This window comes from Zalophus californianus, chromosome 5, assembly GCF_009762305.2.
Source record: "Zalophus californianus isolate mZalCal1 chromosome 5, mZalCal1.pri.v2, whole genome shotgun sequence".
Classification (NCBI taxonomy): Eukaryota; Metazoa; Chordata; class Mammalia; order Carnivora; family Otariidae; genus Zalophus; species Zalophus californianus.
The window spans coordinates 106271440-106291021 of record NC_045599.1 but is presented as its reverse complement, the minus strand read 5'-3'; the positions used below and the strand labels follow the sequence as shown (position 1 = coordinate 106291021).

At 42.0% G+C, this 19582-nt stretch overlaps 1 protein-coding gene across 1 annotated transcript; it reads right to left on the bottom strand.

The window, feature by feature from the left end:
- Window positions 1–16062: 16062 nt before the first annotated feature.
- FAM71B (family with sequence similarity 71 member B) lies at window positions 16063–18880 on the bottom strand. The gene is made up of 2 exons (XM_035727741.1): window positions 18192–18880; window positions 16063–17379 (listed from the first exon to the last, which is right to left on the bottom strand). Exons 1-2 carry the CDS (start codon window positions 18810–18812, stop codon window positions 16156–16158), a joined length of 1845 nt encoding a protein of 614 aa, XP_035583634.1. The 5' UTR covers window positions 18813–18880; the 3' UTR covers window positions 16063–16155.
- Between the last annotated feature and the right edge of the window lie 702 nt (window positions 18881–19582).

Below are 19582 nucleotides of genomic sequence, written 5' to 3'. Positions count from 1 at the left end.
AAAATTCCACTCCTTGCGACACCTGGGTGGCTCAGTCAGTTAAACGTCTGCCTTTGGCTCAGGTCATGATCTCAGGGGTCCTGGGATGGAGCCCCACATCGGGCTCCCTGTTCAGCCAGGAGCCTGCCTCTCCCTCTCCTCTGACACTCCCCCCTGCTTGTGCTCTCTCACTCTCTCTCTGTCTCTCAAATAAATAAATAAAAATCTTTTTAAAAAATTCAGATCAAAAACTCAAAAAAATCTTTTAAAAAATTAAAAAAAATAATAACAAAATTCGGCTCCTGGGAAGGTTGAAACTGCAGTGAAGTCTTAGTTTGCTGTCCTGGGGACAAGTGACTCCACCTTGGACCTGGATGGTTTTTTCCTTTTTTTAAGATTTATCTACTCATTTTAGAGAAAGAGAGCACCAGGAAGAGGGGCAGAGGGAGAGGGAGAGAAGCAGACTCCTGGCAGAGCATGGAGCCCACAGGGCTCCATCCCACAACCCTGAGATCATAACTTGAGCCAAAACCAAGAGTCAGATGCTTAACCGACTGAGCCACCCAGGCACCCCTTTGTGGTTTTCTTTTTAATAGCCTTCTCCATCTCAATTTTCCCCCCGTATCAATGTATTTGTTGAAGAAATCCATTCACTTGTGAGCATTCCCCAATCAGACTTTTCTCCCCAACTAAGACCAATGTTGTTACAAGGTTGCAGGATTCTTGTCTCACAGAGTGGAAGAATAAAAGGGCAAAGTGAAGTGAAAGTTTATTAAGTGAAGGTGAGAACAGAAAGGAAAGGAAAAAGCTCTCTAGAGTGAGAGGGGTCCCAAATGGGTTGCCACTGTGGGCTTTTACTGGCAGTCTTTTATTGAGAAATGACCAGGAAGTTTGTGGCCTTGAAAATCTTGTGCCATCTTGGTTTGAGCAAGGATGGTTGATAACATCCTTAATGGCTTACTTCTTTGAGGTCTGGTCAGTTTCTGTGATTACAATGTAGCTGCAAAAAAACAAAACAAAACACTCCCTAACATTCAGGGCCAGGCAGTCTGATTTGTTCCCTTTATCTCTGGTTTTGTACATCTCAGCATTTCTCCACATCCGGGATTTCTGTGAGCCTGGTCACGTAGCCCCCTCGTGAGCCTAGTCAGGAGAGTCAGGGGCCTCCTATCTTTCCTGCCTGGACCTTAACCCTTTCCTTATTCAATGTGACCTACACCAGGCCCTCCCATGGTTATTCTTAGTCATCATTTTACTCCACGCTCAGCAACATTTGGCACATTTGATCCTTTGAATTGCCCCAGCACTCAGTTCTCACTTCTTAGTGGAATCTCATCCAAGTGATAATATCCAGGTGATATCCAAGCCCTGGCAACACACTCTCCTTTATCCTCGGACACCCTTAACAAACACTATCACACATCCTTTACTCAATTGCACTTCACTCAGTTGCAAAGACTCAAATCAAAGATGTTTTACTCCTCTTTCTCTGAGACTACCATACCTGCCTTTTTGTATTGCTTTTATTTAGAATAAGTAAAAGTCCCAAATATAACCAATTTTCACCACTCCTACTGCTATGGTCCTAGCCCATGCCCCAGGACTGGAAACCAGACTTCTGAAATAGCCTTCTAAATGGTTTCCTTGCTCCTACTTTTGTCCTCCCCTAGCCTACTTATCACAGTCTTAAAATAGAAGACTTATCTTTATTCAGAATTCTCCAACGTTTTCTGTCATATTTACAATAAAAATCTAATGTCCTCACAATGGCCTATATAAGGGCCTACAAAACCCAGTCCTTGGCTGCTTCCCCGATATTATTTCCTACCATTTTTTTCCATGCTCACTATTCTCCAGGCCTTATTTCTTTCCCTCAAAATTGCCACCATAACTCTTGCCTCAGGGGCATTGTATTTGCCTGGAACTCTCTTCCACAGATATTGACATGCCTCACTTTCTCACTTCATTCAGGTCTCTGGTCAAATGTGACCCCCCTCAGAGAGGTCTTTCCTGGTCACTATATAAAATAGGTTCCCTAATCATTCTCTTGGGGGATGCTCCAATCCCTTTACAATGCATTATCCTTTCTTCATAGAACTTATATGTGATATCATATTATGATATCATATTATGAAGTGATATAATATTATGTGATATGATATCATATTATGTATATTTATTTATTTTTATTGTCTTTCTTCTCCATCAGAATACAAGGTTCATGAGTGTTAGGGCCTTTGTTTCATTCACTGCTACATTCTCAGCACCTAGAACAGTGGCTGAAATTGGCAAGTACTCAATGGACATTTATTGTATAAGTAACAAAATGAATTCAGTCATCATTTTCAAATGAATTCACAGTGTGACATGGAAGGATAAATCAGTCTATTTAGCCAAAGCCCCATTGTGTGAAATTATCTTCCTCTAATTTTTGCTATTATTAATACACAGGATGAACATCCTGGTGTATATCTGTTTGTACATATGTCCAATTTTTTCCTTGAGATAAACTTTTCTTGAGATAAACTTCCAATTTCCTAGGAAATTGAATTGCTGGACCCAAAGGTGCAGTGTCTTTCAGGTAATAGCAGGATCAAGGCTAGAATCTAGAACTCTTAACTCTCAGTCTGGTGTTCTTTACAATAAACTACAAATAAATAATGGTATGAAATTCGTATTGTGAAAGGGGCTAGTGAAAATATAGCATGTAATAAATATTTATCTTTGTAGCTATATTTTCAGAATCTGAAAGGAAAGTTTACTCCTTAAAGATGCCTTCTATAGCTTGACAAGGAATATGTCCATTCGACAAATCTTTACTGTATGTCTACTGTGCCAGGCACTTTATAGAAGGTAAAAAAGACAAAGTCTTGCCTTCTAATGGAGAGACACAGACAGCAACATGCAAACAAATATAAGAATTCCAGATAGTGATAGGGCTATGGAGGAAAAAAATAATGCCAAATAATGTGATAATTATGTGGTTTGGGGGGCAGCTATTTTATTGAGGGTAATCAGGGAAGCCTCTCCCAGAGGTGACTTTGAAGATAGGACATGAATGATGACAAGGAGACAACCATGCAAAGGCCTGGAAGATAGCAGGCACAAAGAGCCCCAGGCTGCCATGATCTTCCGGAGTTACAGAGACAGAGGGGGCCTGCGTTCTCTCCAACTAATGAGCAAAGGAAGAGTGGTAGATGAGGGGCAGAAACAGGTGGGGGTCCATGGTGACTGGCATCTTACCTTCAGGAGTTTGGCACATCATAAAAGACATCATTATTTACCATTTGAGCCTAAATGGCAGCAGAAATATTTTCTCTACCCTGTTGATTTTTTTTTAAGATTAGTTTATTGAGGAATAGTTTACATACAATAAAATTAACTTCAGGTTAATTTCAGTTCAATGAGTTTTGATGAATACATACTGTCCTAGAACAACCACCACCAGAATTAAGATATAAAATACTTCTATCATCCCAAGCAATTCTTTTTGTGCACCCTTTGTATTCAACCCCCTCCCTTCACCCCCAGCCCCTAGTAACCACTGATCTGATTTCTGTTCATATGGCTTTACCTTTTCCAGAATGTCATATAAATGAAATCATACAGTATGTGGACATTTCACGTAGCATAAAAACCTTTGAGGTTCATCAGCGTTGTTGAATGTATCAATAGTTTGTCCTTTTTTACAGACAAGGAGAATTCTATTGTGTGGATGCACCAAAATTCATTTCTTCATTCACCAGTTGATGGACGTTTAGGTTATTTTCTTATAAACATTCATATACACATACATTTTCATTTCTTTTGAATAACTACATAGGAATGGGATTGCTGGGTCTTATAATAGTTATATGTTTAGCTATATAAGTGTCAAGCAGTTTTCTAAAGAGGCTGTATCATTTTTCATTTCTACTAGCAAACTATAAGACTTGCAGTTACTCTGCATTTTCAACTGCACTTGGTATTTTCCTTTTACTCTTTAATAGCTATGTAGTGCTTTAGTTTGCACTTCCCTAGTGTTGAATATCTTTTGTGTACTTATTTGCCATATGTACCTTCTTTGGCAAACTATCTGTTCAAATTTTTTGCCCATTTTTCAATTGGCTTTTCTGTTTTCTTACTATTCCGTTGTAAGATCGCAGGTGCATACACACACACCCAGGATGTAAATTCTTTATCAGATATGGGTTTTGTAAATATTTCCTCCCAGTCTGTAGCTAATCTTTCATTTTCTTAACAGTGTCTTTCAGAGAGCAGAAGTTTTTAGTTTTGATGAAGTCCTATTTATCTGTTGTTTTTTTTATGGTTTATACTTTTTTTAGTCTATCCAAGAAATCTTTGCCTAACCCAAAGTCACAAAGATTTTTCCCATGTTTTCTTTTTCTTTTTTTCTTTTCTTTCTTTCTTTCTTTCTTTCTTTCTTTCTTTCTTTCTTTCTTTCTTTCTTTCTTTCTTTCTTTCTTTCTTTCTTTCCTTTTTAAAAAATATTTTATTTATTTATTTGTCAGAGAGAAAGAGCACAAGCAGGGGAAGTGGCAGGCAGAGAGAGACTCAGTCTCCCCACTGAGCGGGGAGCCTGATGCGGGACTCAATCCCAGGACCCTGGGATCATGACCCAAGCCAAAGGCAGACGCTCAACCAACTGAGCCACCCAAGCATCCCTCTTTCTTTTTCTTCTTCTTTTCTCCTTCCTTTTTCTTTTTTTTCCTTTCTTTTTTCTTTCTTTCTTTCTCTCTCTCTTTCTTCCTTCCTTCCTTCCTTCCTTCCTTCCTTCCTTCCTTCCTTCCTTCCTTCCTTTCTTTTCTTTCTTTCTTTTGCATGTGGGAGTCCAATTGTTCCAGTACCATTTACCCTGATTCTGATTTTGTTGGTCTTACTACCTCTCTCATTGTTAGCTGAGTTCATAAATAAAAATCTCTGAGCTCATATTAGTCAATTACATTGTATCTCTGCTTGTTAATCAGCCCAGACTGAAAAATGGAGGCTAGAAAATTAAAATTTCCAGTCCCTGTTTCTTCCTGTCATACGCTTTTTATCAGCTTCATATATATTGTTTAAAGAATGCACTTCGGGTGAGTGTCATGGCTAATGCATTGTTCCCCCACAGTCTACTGTATAGTTTCAATTTGTAATCACCATTTTCGTGTTACTGTCTCTCCAGTACTGCAGACTTTATCACTAACAACCATCTCAACAACCCAGACCTGCCTGTAGCAAATGGGAGGGGAGGATGCCAGCCGTTTGCTTTGCTTGCTACACCTTTCCCTGACAGCAGGGGGCAGCAGTAACCCTGGCATTTGGGAACTATCCCCAGTTTACACTTTGATTTACAACAGCGAGATTTGTGCCCCACATAGGAGGTCCCACTGAGGGACAATTTCAGTTAGCTCTTGCAAGCTGAAGAACTTAAAAAGGATTTAGAATCCTACAAAAAGGTAGGGAAGCCCTTTTGGATAATTTGCTGTAGCTGTTACTGTGGTTAGAGTCCACATTTACATTATGATGTGGAATTTCACCAAAGAAAAAATAGCCATGCCATTATCGTAACTGTTTTTGAGTCATCACAAAATCTACCCATTTCATTGGTTGCTTGATTTATTTCCTACACATTCCCCAAAGAATCTGGGCTATATCCCACCCATTAAAGGTCCTTCTTTAAGGTCCATCTCAAATGTGACCTTCTCCAAAGGGTTACTCAAAGTTCACCCAAATAAAAATGAACTCTATATCCTCTTATAGCCTCTATTCTGTACTTACAGCACCTATCTTCCTTAAGTCGTAATTATCCACCTGCTTTATTTATGTGGTGAGAGCTCAGTTCCTGATTTATCTGGCATCAGCTCTGACAATCCCAGCATTGCCTCCCACATAGCCAGGGCTAAATATATTTTTGGTGAAAAATGGATATTGATCAAAAGCAAAAGAAAGAAGAAAAACCCCATGTCTTCTGAATGGCAAGTGTGTACAATGTGAGCTGCTTGCTTTTGATATCACTTCACATCAGGACTGGGACTAGGGTCAGGTGTGAGGCACTTGCCTCAGATGCAAAATTAAGGAGGGGGAGCAAAACTTAGTAATCAAGATAAATATTACCTAAATGCAGTACTTTAAAGATAAATAGGAAGGCAAAAATCCATCCATGATGGAGAAAATATTACAGTTTTATTTTTTATTATTTTTTTTATTTTTTTAAGAGACTTTACCCATTCATTTGACGGAGAGGGAGACAGCGAGAGAGGGAACACAAGCAGGGGGAGTGGGAGAGGGAGAAGCAGGCCTCCCACGGAGCAAGGACCCCGATGCGGAGCTCGATCCCAGGACACCGGGATCACCGATCCCAGGGCCCCAAGCCAAAGGCAAACGCCCAATGACTGAGCCACCCAGATGCCCCGAAAATATTACAATTTTAAATAAAGACAGGATCAATAGTGCCCATACTACCAATTAAAGAGGAGAGGTACTTCCGAGGGACTCTATTTTTTTTTAAAGGTTTTATTTATTTATTTGATAGAGACACAGCGAGAGAGGGAACACAAGCAGGGGAAGTGGGAGAGGGAGAAGCAGGCCTCCTGCAGAGCAGGGAGCCCGATGTGGGGCTCGATCCCAGGACCCTGGGATCATGACCTGAGCCGAAGGCAGACGCTTAACGACTGAGCCACCCAGGCGCCCCTTTCCAAGGGACTCATTCAAAGATTGGAATTATTTTCCTGAAAGCATGAGTGGCAATATCCTCTTAGACAGATTTCTAGAGTTTAATCATGCATTTGTGTTCTAGTAAATTTATTCATTCCCCAGTATATATTGCTCATCTACTGAATGCCAGCTACTATCCCAGGGGCTGCAGATACAGTGGCCCAATCCACCGCAAGCCCAGAAGCTGTTTCTCTGCAGTTATCTGAGAAGGTCTTTATCTACTTGATTCCACCTTTTTCAGGTCCAAAATGAACTTTTCTTAGAACCTTGGGCCTCCAAAGGGTGGAGACAGATTTTATGAGCCAGACTCCCATAGTCTCCTTTACCCTATGTATATAGACTCCAGTCCTTGTGACTTATGCAGGATTTGGCTATCTTCCTTCTCAATCTACTTTCCTTTGTCCCTTTATCATCTTCCTCCAACTCTGACACCTGAGTCCAAATTTGTCCTCCAGCACATGTTAACCTGGGCTGAGGAACCCTCCAATTTAATCAGAGTTGAGGAGCGTGGAGAAAGCTCTGGTCTGAGAGTCAAAAGACCAGAGTTCAACGCGTCTGGTAGATAACCTTAGGCAAGCCATATCTCTTCTCAGCAAAATGAGACTCTTAGGCGGAATCAGTAGCCTCTAAGTCATGGAAATGCTTTCCAGGTATCTACTGAGGCAAAGGGCAGCCTAACTGGCAGGGCTTTAGCTGGATCCCTCCATCCCCACCTTCAACCAGAGCACCTACACCTTCATCTCTTTGTTTACTGGATTCCAGTTAAGATTTCATATGAAAAAATTTTTTAAAGGTCAAACTGTACCAAAAGTTTGTAAATCACTGAATCAAATGGTTTCTAAGTTTTTTAAAAGATTCGATATTGATTAGTTCTGTTGGTATCACTCTATGTATGTATCATTTAGTATATACACCTTAGAGATAGCAATCTCACACATTTCAAAGCGCATGTGAAGAGTCACGTCCAATGGGGAAAAAAAGGTTTTCTTCCCAGGGTTCAGGAGAAAGCTCCATAATTCCATAACCAAAAAGCTCTGTAAGTACAATTTTTAAATAGACTCTATTTTTTAGAGCTTTCTGGTTCAAAGTTTTAGAGTTTTAGGCTCATAGCAAAATTGAGTGTAAAGTGTAGAGTTCCTGTACAACCCCTTCCCCCAACTACTCATAGCCTTCCCCACCATCAACATTCCCCACCAGACTGGTACATCTGTTACAACTGATGAACCAACATTGATACATCATTGTTACACAATGTCCATAGCTTACACTGGGGCTCATTCTGGTGCTAAATATCTATGGGTCTCGACAAATATATAATAATATGTATCCACAATTAGAGTATCATATAGAAGTTTTACTGCCTTGAAAATTCCCTGGACTTAACCTATTTATCCCTCCTTTCCTCTAAACCCTGGAAACCTCTACTCTTCTTACTGTCTCCATAGTTTTTCTTTTCCAGGGTGTAATATAGTTGGAATCATATAGTATGTAGCCTTTTCAGATTGGCTTCTTTCACTTAGTAATATGCATTTAAGTTTCCTTGATGTGTTTTCATAGTTTGATAGCTCATTTCCTTCTTTTGCTGAATAATATTCTATTGTTTGGATGTACCACAGTTTATTTATCCACTTACCTACTGAAGAACATCTTGGTTGCTTCCAAGTTTAGGCACTTATGAATAAAGCTGCTATCCATGTGCAGGTTTGTGTGGAGTTTTCAACACCTTTGGGTAAGTACCAAGGAGCACAATTGCTGGATCATATGATAGGAGTGTGTTTAGTTTTGTAAAATACCACCACTGTCTTCTAAAGTGGCTGTACCATTGTGCATTCCCACCAGCAATGAGTAAGTTCCTGTTTCTTCACATCCTTGCCAGCACTTGGTGTTGTCAGTGTTTTGGATTTTGGTCATTTTAATAGGTGTGTTGTGGTATCTCGTTGTTTTACTCTGCACTTCCCTGATGACATATGATGTGGAGCTTTTTCTTTTTTGTATGTTTATTTGCCATGTGTGTATATCTTCTTCGGTGAGGTGTCTGTTTAGGTCTTTGGCCGATTTTTAATTGGGTTGTTTGTTTTCTTATTGTTGAATTTTAATTAAGAGTTCTCTATATATTTTAGATTAACAGTCCTTTATCAGATGTGTCTTTTGCAAATATTTTCTCCCAGTTTGTAGCCTGTCTTTTCATTGTCTTACCAGGATCATTCAAAGAGCAAACAGTTCTACTTTTAATGAAGTCAAATTTACCAATTTTTCCTTCTGTGGACTATGCTTTTGGTGTTAAGTCTAAGAACTCTGCCCAGCCCTAGATCCCAAAGGTTATCTCCTATTTTTTCCCCTAAGAGTTCTATAGTTTTACATTTCACTTAAGTTTGTGATATATTTTGTGTTTGTTTTTTAATAAGGTATAAAATTAGGTCAGGGGGTTTTTTGTTTTTGTTTTTGTTTGCTTATGGATATGCCAATCCTCCAGCACCATATTTGGAAAGGGCACTCTTTCTTCCATTAAGTTGCTTTTGCACCTTTATCAAAAATCTGTTGGAAACGTTTGTATAGTCTATTTCTGGGTTCTCTATTCTGTTCCATTTATCTTTGTGTCTTATCCCTCCACCCATGTCACAGTCTTAAGTACTGTAGCTGTGTAACAAGTCTTATACTTAAGTAGACTGATTCCTTCCACTTTATTCTTCTCTTTCATAATGATTTTTGCTATTCTAGTTCTTTCTCATCTATATCTACAAAATATCTCTGGCATTTTAATAGGAGTTATATTAAACCTATGTAAGTATTTGAAGAAAACTGAAATTTTTACTATGTGGACACTTCCAATCCATGAACATATGTCTCTCCATTTACTTGGATCTTTGGTTTCTTTCATCAGCATTGTGTCATTTTCAGCATATAAATTCTGTATAAGTTTTCTTAAATTTACATATAAGTATTTTTTAGCTTTTGTAAATGGTATTGTATTTTTAATTTTTTAATTTTGCATGAGTTTTTGGTAATTAATATATAGAAATGTGATTGGTTTTGTATTCTGCAAACTTGACCTCACTTTTTATTTTTTATTATTATTTTTATCTCCTTTTTATCACCTAGTTTTTGGAACTTTTTTGTAAATTGCTTGGGATTTTCAACATACATAGTCATGTATTCTGCGAACAAAGGCAGTTTTATTTTTTTTTCCTTTCTGATCTATATGCCTTTTATTTTCTGCCTATTGCACTGCCTAAAACTCAAGCACTATGTTGCATAAAAATGGTGAGAATTGACATCCTTGCCTTGTTCCTGATCTTAGGAAGACTTCACCTGGTCATTGTGTACCATTCTTTTTATATACTGCTGAGTTCTATTTGCTAATATTTTGTTAGAAATTTTTGTATCCCTATTCATGAGTGATAATGATCTTCTTTTTATATACTACCTTTGATTTTGTAATCAGAATAACACTAGCTTCATAAAATAAATATCCTGGAGGATATTTTTACTGGGCATAGGCTTTTGGGTTTTCCATTCTTTTCTTTCAGCACTTGAAAAACATTGTGCTCCTTTCTTCCATCCTCCTTAGTTTCTGATGACAAATCCACTGTCATTCAAATTGCTTTCCTGTATAGGTAAGGCATCATTTTCCTATGGTTGTTTTTAATATTTTGTTTTTGGAAATTTAACTGTGATTTGTACTGCTGTGGATTTCTTTAGGCTTTTCCGGTTTGGGAGCCACTCAGCTTTTTGAACCTGTAAGTTTATATCCTTTGTCAAATTTTGGATGTTTTCAGCCATTATTTCTTCCAGCATCTCTTCAGCCCCACCTTTCTTCTTCTCCATCTGGGACTCCAATGACGTAAATGTTGGATCTTTTGTTCTAGTACCACAGGTCCCTGAAGCACTGTTCATTTTTTTTTCCCAGTCTGTTTTCTCTGGGTTGTTCATATTGGGTAGTTTTGATTGTTCTCTCTTCCAGTTCACAGATTCTTTCCTCTTTCCCTCCATTCTGCTGCTGAGGCCAATCACTGAGTTTTCTTTTCTTTTCTTTTTCCAGTTATTGTATTTCAGTTGTAAAATTTCCATTTGGTTATTCTTTTCATCTCCTATTTCTTGGCTGAGGCTTTCTGTTTTTTTCATGTGTTTCAAGCCTATTCCAAATAGCTTTTTTATGAATGTTTTAAAATCTCTGTCAGATAATTCTAACATCTGCTGTCTCAGGGTTGCCATCTATTCTTTTTTTAAAGATTCATTTATTTATTTGAGAGAGAGAGAGCGTGCATGCATGTGCATACACATGTGCAGGGAAGGGGGAGGGGCAGAGGGAGGGAATCCCAAGCAGACTGCCCGCTGAGCATGGAGCCCAACGCAGCTCCATCTCAGGACCCTGAGACCACAAACTGAGCCAAAATCAAGACTTGGACACTTAACTGACTGAGCCACCCAGGCACTCTTGATTGTTTGTTTTTTTCTTAAATCAGTGTGAGGTCCTCCTATTTCTCAGTAAGACAAGTGATGTATCACTGGAAGCCTGGATGTTTTTGTATTATGTTAGCAGACTCTGTGTCTTATTTAAACTTCTTTTAACAAACTTCCTCTGCCCTTCTCCCTCTCTGGTGGGAGAAGGGCACCATCTTGTTACTAGTGTAGAGTCCAGATATCCCACTTGGCCTCAGTTCATATAGCTGAGGTTGGAGGTGCTTCTCACTACTTTCTGGCATGGTGAGATTCCCAGCTCCCTACATGGTCTCCAATGACATGGGGATGAATGAGGAGGAGCTTCGTTACCAGCTGGCTGGATAAAAGCCCTTGCTCCTTACTTGCAGTTCTCTGACAACACCCAGTTGGGAGTATGGGATGCCTCATTAGTCTAGACTCCCCACTTGACCCTTGCTTGCATGGGTGGGGAGTTAGGGAGCATGGTTTTTTCTGCAATGTTTAACTGGACTAGTTCTTGTCTAAAAGCTTTCTTCTTCTTCTCCTTCTCCTCCTCCTCCTCCTCCTCCTCCTCCTCCCCACTCCTCCTCCTCCTCCTCCTCCTTTCTCCTTCTCTTTCTTCTTCTTTCGGAAAGCTTTGTGGTCTTTCTTGGCTACTCCTTGGTCTTTTGGCTAGAGAGATAAAGCTTTTGTTGGGACTTTTTTTTTTTTTTTCAGGATTGCCAGCTTCTTCTGCAGCTCCAAGTCTGGAATGTATAAGGCAAAAAGAAAACTCAAAGAACTCATCACCATGTTGTTCTTCATTTCCTACAATTCCTGGCTGGTCTGTCTTCTTCTCTCTACCTTTCAGAGTCTTCTAATAGATCTTTAGTCATATAAACAATGAGAGGAATAGACAAAAATATGTCTACTCCATCTTTCTGGAAGCATAAGTCTAACTGGTCCCTTTTGGGGTAAGCAATGAATGATCAAGGCAATTAATGGGGCGTTTTCCTTCAATTTCATATCTACATGTTCTAAAATTTCTAAAATAGATACAATTTTGCAATAAGGAAATGTGTTTCATTTTTAAATGATTTAAACTCAAAGCCATGTAGAGTGCATTATACCCTTATTGGCTATCACCAACTATGTTCACAAGGTTAGTGGAATCAGGGAAGGTGATCACAGCACATTACGCTAACACAGCATCACAGGTTGTGTTCTCCAAGAAGCAGATTTTGAGATGGCGTTTTGTGAGAAGGATGTTAAGGAGCACCCTTGGGACCAGCACCTGTGTAAGGGAAGGATGCAAGCAGGAGTGCACTCAGGGCAAAGCCAATCTGTGCTGCAGGCTCCATGGAGAGCTCTTGAACTAGAACAGCCCCTGAGAGTTGGTCTGTGTTGGAATAAGATGGCCAGATCTTCATACTCCACATCAATCCATTCTTATTGTGTGCTCTGGGAAGTGTTACCTTGGGTGAGGGAGTTCTCTGAAGCCAAGGCAATTTCCAGACTCACTGTCAGCTGAAGGACAGCCTCCCAGCAGCTGTGGCTACAAGTCCTTCATTGAAGGAATGACTACCCCATATGGATATTTCAAATGGAAATGTATCTTTAAAACATCCCCTCCAATCTCTTCATTTTATGGGTCCTGTGGCAAAAGATGGGAAATGACATAAGTTCACATATCAACAACCTCTTCGCCAAATATTTCTCTTCAGAGCAACCACAGCACACTTTACAAAGTGGAAATTTGATCAAGCCACTCCTTTATTTAAAACATTTCAGACGAGAGTGGGCGCGTTCAGGGTGGGATGGCCGTAGACATTTCAGGGGCACCTAGGTGTCTCAGTCTGTGAAGTGTCTGACTCTTGGTTTTGGCTCAGGTCATGATCTCATGGGTTGTGGGATCCAGCCCTGAATCGAGCTCCATGCTCAGTGCAGAGTCAGCTTGAAGATTCTCTCCCTCTTTCCTTCCCTCCTACTTGCACGAGTGCACCTGTGCATGTGCACACTCATGTGCACATGCATGCTCTCTCTCAAATAAATAAATAAATAAATAAATCTTCAAAAATAAATAAATGAAACATTTCAGTGGCTTCCCATTACTCTTAAGGTCAGAAGTTAAAATCCTTTAGATGACCTCAAAGCCTTGTGTGGCCTGTCCCTGCTGCATTGTTTCCCATCACTTTCACCCTGTCAGTTTTGACACTGCCTTCAATATTTCGAGGCACCTTGCTTCTTCCCACCATAGCACATCTTGTGTCTGGAGGACTCCATTCAATCACAACAACACCATGAATGACCTTATTTTGCTGCCGGCCAAAGATCCCTCTCTCGTCTTTTGTGTGTGTGCCAGACTTTATGTTTGGGACACTGGTTAGTAATCAACCATCCACTGCTTCATTGCACTTGCAGCAGCAGAATTGCTACCATGGTGATGAATATTGCTGTCAAAAATATTGACTTTTCTGATAGGGTGTATTGACTTGATGCTCCAATTGATATCTTCCAGGAGGAAGAGGTCTGTTGCTTTGAAATACGTAAGTATTTATGTATGAGTCTCTTGATGAGCTGTCAAGGTAGAAAAGGAAATGCAGAGGAAGTGCCTGGCAGAGCACATTGTAGTGTGCAAATCCCCACCTCCATTTTAGTTTGGTGGCGTTTGTGTAAATCATAGGTCTGCTCAGCTAACACCCTGCATGGTGGACAAACAGACTTTGTAGTAAAGAAGCCCTTTGGGATGTAGAAGTAGAACAAGACTAAGAGAAGGACAAAAGACAAAGCCATGGTCTACAGAATCATGTGATTAAGGCATCTGTATCTTCAATATTTCAATCTCTGGCATAGCATAAATTTGGGACTCTGAGTCAAAGACTTTGGAACGAGTCCCCGTTTATCTCTCTGCCATAACCCATAACCTCTCACATTCCCAGGAGCCTTCCACAAAGCCACTGTCAGGTCTTTGATGACATGCTTCTTTTTCTCCTTTTACTTGTACCCACTGCTTCAAGAGTCAACTCCCAGGACACCTTAATCCCCAGCATCTACTGGTCTTTGTATATCAGAAATCACAAGGTGGGATTTTCCAGCCACCTACCAGAGCAACTTAGAAGGACTTCCCCCGATACTTCCAAGCCATCACTCCTTCCAGAGAGTACCTCATTTCTCACCACCCCCACCTCTGCCACACAAATTTGCTCTACAGAGAAAGTCCCCAAGTTTTACTGGAAACCCAACTTCCATCCTAGTAGACACTGTTGTCAGAGAGAATGAGCAAAGAATTGCAAGGCTGGGTGGATGACCCCCAGGCTTATACAAACACACCTGATTCTCAGAATCATTTTTCTCAAAACCGACTTTTATCATCTGTGAACAGTTTAATGATTTTTATAGATCTATGAAACTTATTTACAACTTTTTTTTAATTGAAAAGACAATGTTATTTCTTTTTTACAATAGGCATTTTTAAAATTTATAATCTCATTCCTAATGTAGTATGACTTTTTATTTTTGGAATTATTTTCCACATGCATACATAATTTACACAGTTCATTTGTACACGGCACTTTCGATAATCTGTTATCTCTTAACAATATATCTGTGCCTTTTCTATGTTCCTGAATTCTGAGGATTTATACTGCTTAGAATTTTTATTTTATACTGATTGGAAGATATCTTTCAGACTTAGGTCTTTTATCATCTACCTCTCTTTGCATATATTAATAGGAAAATGTAAGTGAAATTTGTTAAGGTATTTCTAAGGTGGCAACTGCCACCTGGCTAACAACAATTTAAAAACCATCCTGATTTCATGGATGTTAAAATAAAAAAAAAGATTCCATAATAAATTACCATGGACACAGTCCTTTGCTTGATAGAACAATCCCCACTCTGTTGAAGTTCTCTGTTCCTTCCAGATCATCTCTCTCGGCTTTCCACACTATAGATATCCACTATTTTGAATGTTGTTACCGTTTTCTTGTTTTTCTCTACGCTTTTAGTAAATATGTACCCCCAAACATGTTGTTTGATCTTGTTTTTGAATGGTTCTATAGATGGAACTATATCCTATGTATTTTTCAACTGCTTCTATTACTCAATATTATGTGAGATTCATCCATGCTAACATGAAGAGCTGCTATTCATTTTCACTGCTATCTAATATGCACAGTGGTCATATACCAAAATTTATCGATCCTCCTGATTGATGAACATTTGCGCTGTTTTCAGAGTTTTGCTATTACAAATTGTTTTACTGTAAACATTCTCCTAGCTGTCTCCTGGGGAGCATATGTGAGACTTTCTCCAAAGTATATACGTAGGAGGAAGAGTTGTTAAGATTGGATCTGGAGTAGGCAAATCTTTTCTGTAGTGCCAGATAGTAAATATTTTAGACTTTGCAGGCCATAAGGTCTCTGTTGTAACTATTCAGATCTGCCATTTTAATGAGAGTAGCCATAGACAATATATAGATGAAGGGCTGTGGCTATGTTCCGATAAAACTTTGTTTAAAAACCATGCAGTTGGCAAGATTTGGCTCTCTGGCAGCCAATTCCTGACCTAGATGATAAACTCCTCATTCTGATCATCTACAAATGCAGCTACACCCCCCTTTACCTCCTGATTATCCCAAGGAGACAGGAGTCCTGTCTTTAGTGTATGGACTGGACTGAAAGTCCATGTTCAGGGACCTTTGGGGAAGAGAAAGAAGAGCATGGGAACATGGTATTGGTGGTGCTTTCCAACCTATAGTCTGTGACTTGTAGCCATGGTTTTGGGGAAAACAAAGGCAGAAAGGGGTTGAGGCAAAGCATGGCCCTCATCCTGGCTCAGCTGGTCATGGGTGGGGGGTAAGGTTCTGTTTGACTGGATGCTGGGGTCTCAGGCTGCAGCATGGGTCACATCACAGGAGCCACTGTGAGGTCACTACCAGGCTAGGGGATATAGACATTCAGACGAGATAGCATTTCTTTTAGAGTTGCATGGTTTCCTTTATTAGAGAAAGCTAGAATTGACTCCCTAGGGATACTTCCCTGAGGCTGGGTCTCCACGGCAGCTCCCTGCCCGGTCTCCTATTTAAATGGATTTACCTTCAATGATTATGGTCTCCATTGTCTCAGATGTCATGGTACCAGAGATCTCCAGATCTTTTCTGCCCGGGGCTTTCTCTACCTTGGCCTCTATGTTGCGCTTTTCTACTGACTTAGCCACGAAGTCTACCCCTCTATCGTGTGATGTGACCACTGTTTTTGAGCCAGAAGTGACTTTCAAGTTCCTGAAGAAAGAGCCAATTTTACTGGATTTCTTACTTACAGTCCCCGAACTGCTCGTAGATTTGATCTTCCCCAACTTGTGAGCTGTCCTTGACTCCTTTGCCGTGGCGCTGTGGCTACCAGTCCTGCGAGAGCTGTGTTCTCTGCTTCTTCCGTGGCTCGGCCCTTTTTCCTTTCTGTCATCTCTTTTGTCATGGCCGGATAAGGACCGGTGGGAGGATGATCTCCGGGTCGACTTGTCCCCTCCTGTCCTGTGGTGACGGGAACTTCTCCTACTGGAAGTTCTGTCCTTCTTTCCTCTTCTTTCTTTTTTTCCCTTCTGGGTTTGGGCACCAGGCTGGGAGACCTTCTGGCTTCCATCCCGCTCGCTCATGTAGCCTGCACTCTGCAAGGTGGAGACAAGAGGTCCTACCCCTGGGCATGCGGCTTTTTCGGCAGCAGGCGTGCCCGTCGTCACTGCGCCTGCAAACACCACGCTCATGCTGCTGCCTGGGGAGACGCTGGCAGCCCCCGTGGTTAGGGTGGAAGCACTGGCCGAGGACAGGCTTGCAGCTCCCACCGCCACGTTCATACCCTCTGAGTTCATACCCTCTGAGGATATATTGAGAGCACCTGCGATGGCCTTATTTGGTCCGCTTTCTCCTGTACATCTGCCGGTGGCTCCAGGCAGGGCCGTGCTGACCTGGCTTGTACTCGTAGCCTTGGTTGCTGCCATGCTCAGCGCGCCTGATGAAGAGCTTTTTGCCCCTGCCATGGCCAAGCCCGTGGTAGCGCTCGTTGCTGCCCCCGCCATGGCCAAGCCCGTGGTAGTGCTCGTTGCTGCCCCCGCCATGCCTGCGGCTGCCCTGGTAGCTACTCCTTCAGCCCTCCCGGCAGCCCTGGAGACTGCAGGCGAGCCAGGCATTCTGTGGTGGTCGTGATGGATTCCCTCTCCCCCAGCGTAAGCGGAAGAGGTGGCCCTAGACACCTCACGAGGCTTGTGAAGCCTGAACTCATCCTGATCCCCTTCTCTATGGAGCTCTGCGGTCTGTGCCGAGGGGAGGAGAAACAGGTGAGAGAGAGATGATAAAGTGAGACTAGAACCGTCTGCTACTTTCTCAACGTGGAGCTGGAGCTGAGCAATTCAAGGGCTTCTAATTGGAAGGACCTTGGAAATGATCAAATCTACGCTCCCACATGAGGCAAGATCCCATCTATAGCACCCCTATCAAATGGTCACTTGGTTTTTACTTAACAATCCCAGTGCCAGGGAAAGCACTGATACAATTCCCCATCCTCACCTACTTTTCTTTTATACACGTGTGTTTAGATCTCTGCAGGACAGATTCCTACAAGTAGGATGGCTGGGCCAGGGGATCCACACATTTTGCATTTTGGTGGCTGCGAAAATCGCGCATGTGCAGACACACATGGATGGTCCTGATTTTAATCAGCACATGGTAGTCACAGGGATACAGGATGAAGGAAAGAGTTCCTAATTGCTACCAATGTTCCACAGCTGCTGAGACTAACTGGGTTGGGGTAAGTGTTCGAGAAGAGACTGGGGCCATCAGGATGCCCAGATGGATGGAAGGAGTTACCACCTTGGGCCTGATACCAGAACAGTGGATACGTGAGGCCTCTCTGAAATTCAGCCTCGTGGAACAACTGGGAGAAGCACTCAGAATCTCCCCAGGGTGCTGAATCCCCTAGTGGGGGCTCATTTGGCCCTGAGCCTATTCAAGGGGAATGCATTTCCCAGGTGAGCCTCAGAGAGTACCAGAGCTTCTGTAGGACCAGCTTTGAGCGGCTCTCCCAAAGCACCCTGCCCCATTCTCTTGAGACTCTGTTGATGCTTACCACTAGGCCCTTGTCATCCTCTAAGGTGGCTGCGTCCCCAGTTTGCGGGGTCGGGGTACTGCTGCAGCTATCCACTGGTGGTCTCAGGAGATAGACAAGTTTTTCCCAGTAGCAAAAGAGGTCTTCTCGCGCATCTGAAGAGGGACACAGCTGCAGGTAGAAAGTGCGGCCAGTGGCAAGTTTCAGGCGCAGCTGCTGTTTCTCACGATCGTGAATGGAGATCTTGACAAACTTGAGGGGAAGCAGCCTGGTGAGCTCTAGGGTTTTGGTGGGCTTGTGACCTCTCCCCTTGGTGGTCCGGGCATGTCTGGCATGCTCTTCGCAGATTTTTGTCGGTCGAGCCAGCAGCATGACATCAGGTAGCGGGAGGATAGGGCTGGTGGATGCAATGCCCACGGTCACCATTCGGACACGGTTGTGTACATCGATCACCTCTCCTTTTTTGCTGATCTGGATAAAGTCGCTTTCAAACATAGGTGCGTATTTGAAAATGTCGTACTCTCCTCCCTTGTACAGTTGTCGTTGCAGGTCCCCCATGGAGGTATTGAACACACCTATTGAACGGTAGCTGTGGGCAGTGTAATAAGGTAACAAACTTTCACTGCTCATGGTTCTCTTCATTTGAGACAGCTCCACCAGCCACAAATCGAGTCCTTGAGAGAGAGAGGGAGTGAAGGCAACTGCCCATCTCCCTGCAGGGCTCTGCCTAAATCTCCTCTTACCACCTCATTTATCCTCCACAGTCCTTTGTGACCTGTCCCCATCACACACCCCTTTGTCCCAGCCTCCAAGCAGCCACCCCCTGGGGTCAGTGTCACCAGTCTCCCCCCAGACTAACCACCACCTCCCCCCAGGGGACAGGCTGACTCTGCCAGGGTGGGGGTGGAGGTAGGCTGCATATTCTTTCAATCAAAATGTTAGGATGCATAATGTATGAAACCATTCTGCTTTTGTAAATACCTGGGTTGCTCCAGTTGCATTGTTGTTATAGATATCCCTATAGTGATCATCTTCCTGCAAGTGTATTTTTGCATCTGCTAAATTATGTCTTAGGGATCCAGTCCTGGAAGTGGACTGTGTGTTTGCTAAGGTCAGGGATCCTATATGGGATAAGCGTAGAGTGCAGTGCTGGTAGGCATTCAGAAGGAGTTGTGGGTAAATGGCCCAAAGGGACTTCTGCTACCTGTTAGAACCAGAGCTCCATTTGTACAGTGGATTCCAGGATAGCAAGGCTTCTCTCTCCCATTTTTGTGTAGGAAGGAGGTGAAATTTTAAAACCATAATTTTATGGTGATGAACTAAGGCTCAGGATTATCTTGGTCAGCGTCAGAATGCAGAGCTGGATTCCATCCCAGGTCTTGTGACTCAGGTCAGGACTTCTCTGCCTCAAG

What these genes read in the sequence shown, in the direction of transcription:
- FAM71B (XM_035727741.1), bottom strand. Translation starts at nt 18,812, where the DNA reads ATGAAGAGAACCATGAGCAGTGAAAGTTTGTTACCTTATTACACTGCC. An exon ending in AGGATGACAAGGGCCTAGTG is followed by an intron (nt 17,380 to 18,191) that starts GTAAGCATCAAC and finishes CCCTCGGCACAG; the next exon opens with ACCGCAGAGCTCCATAGAGA.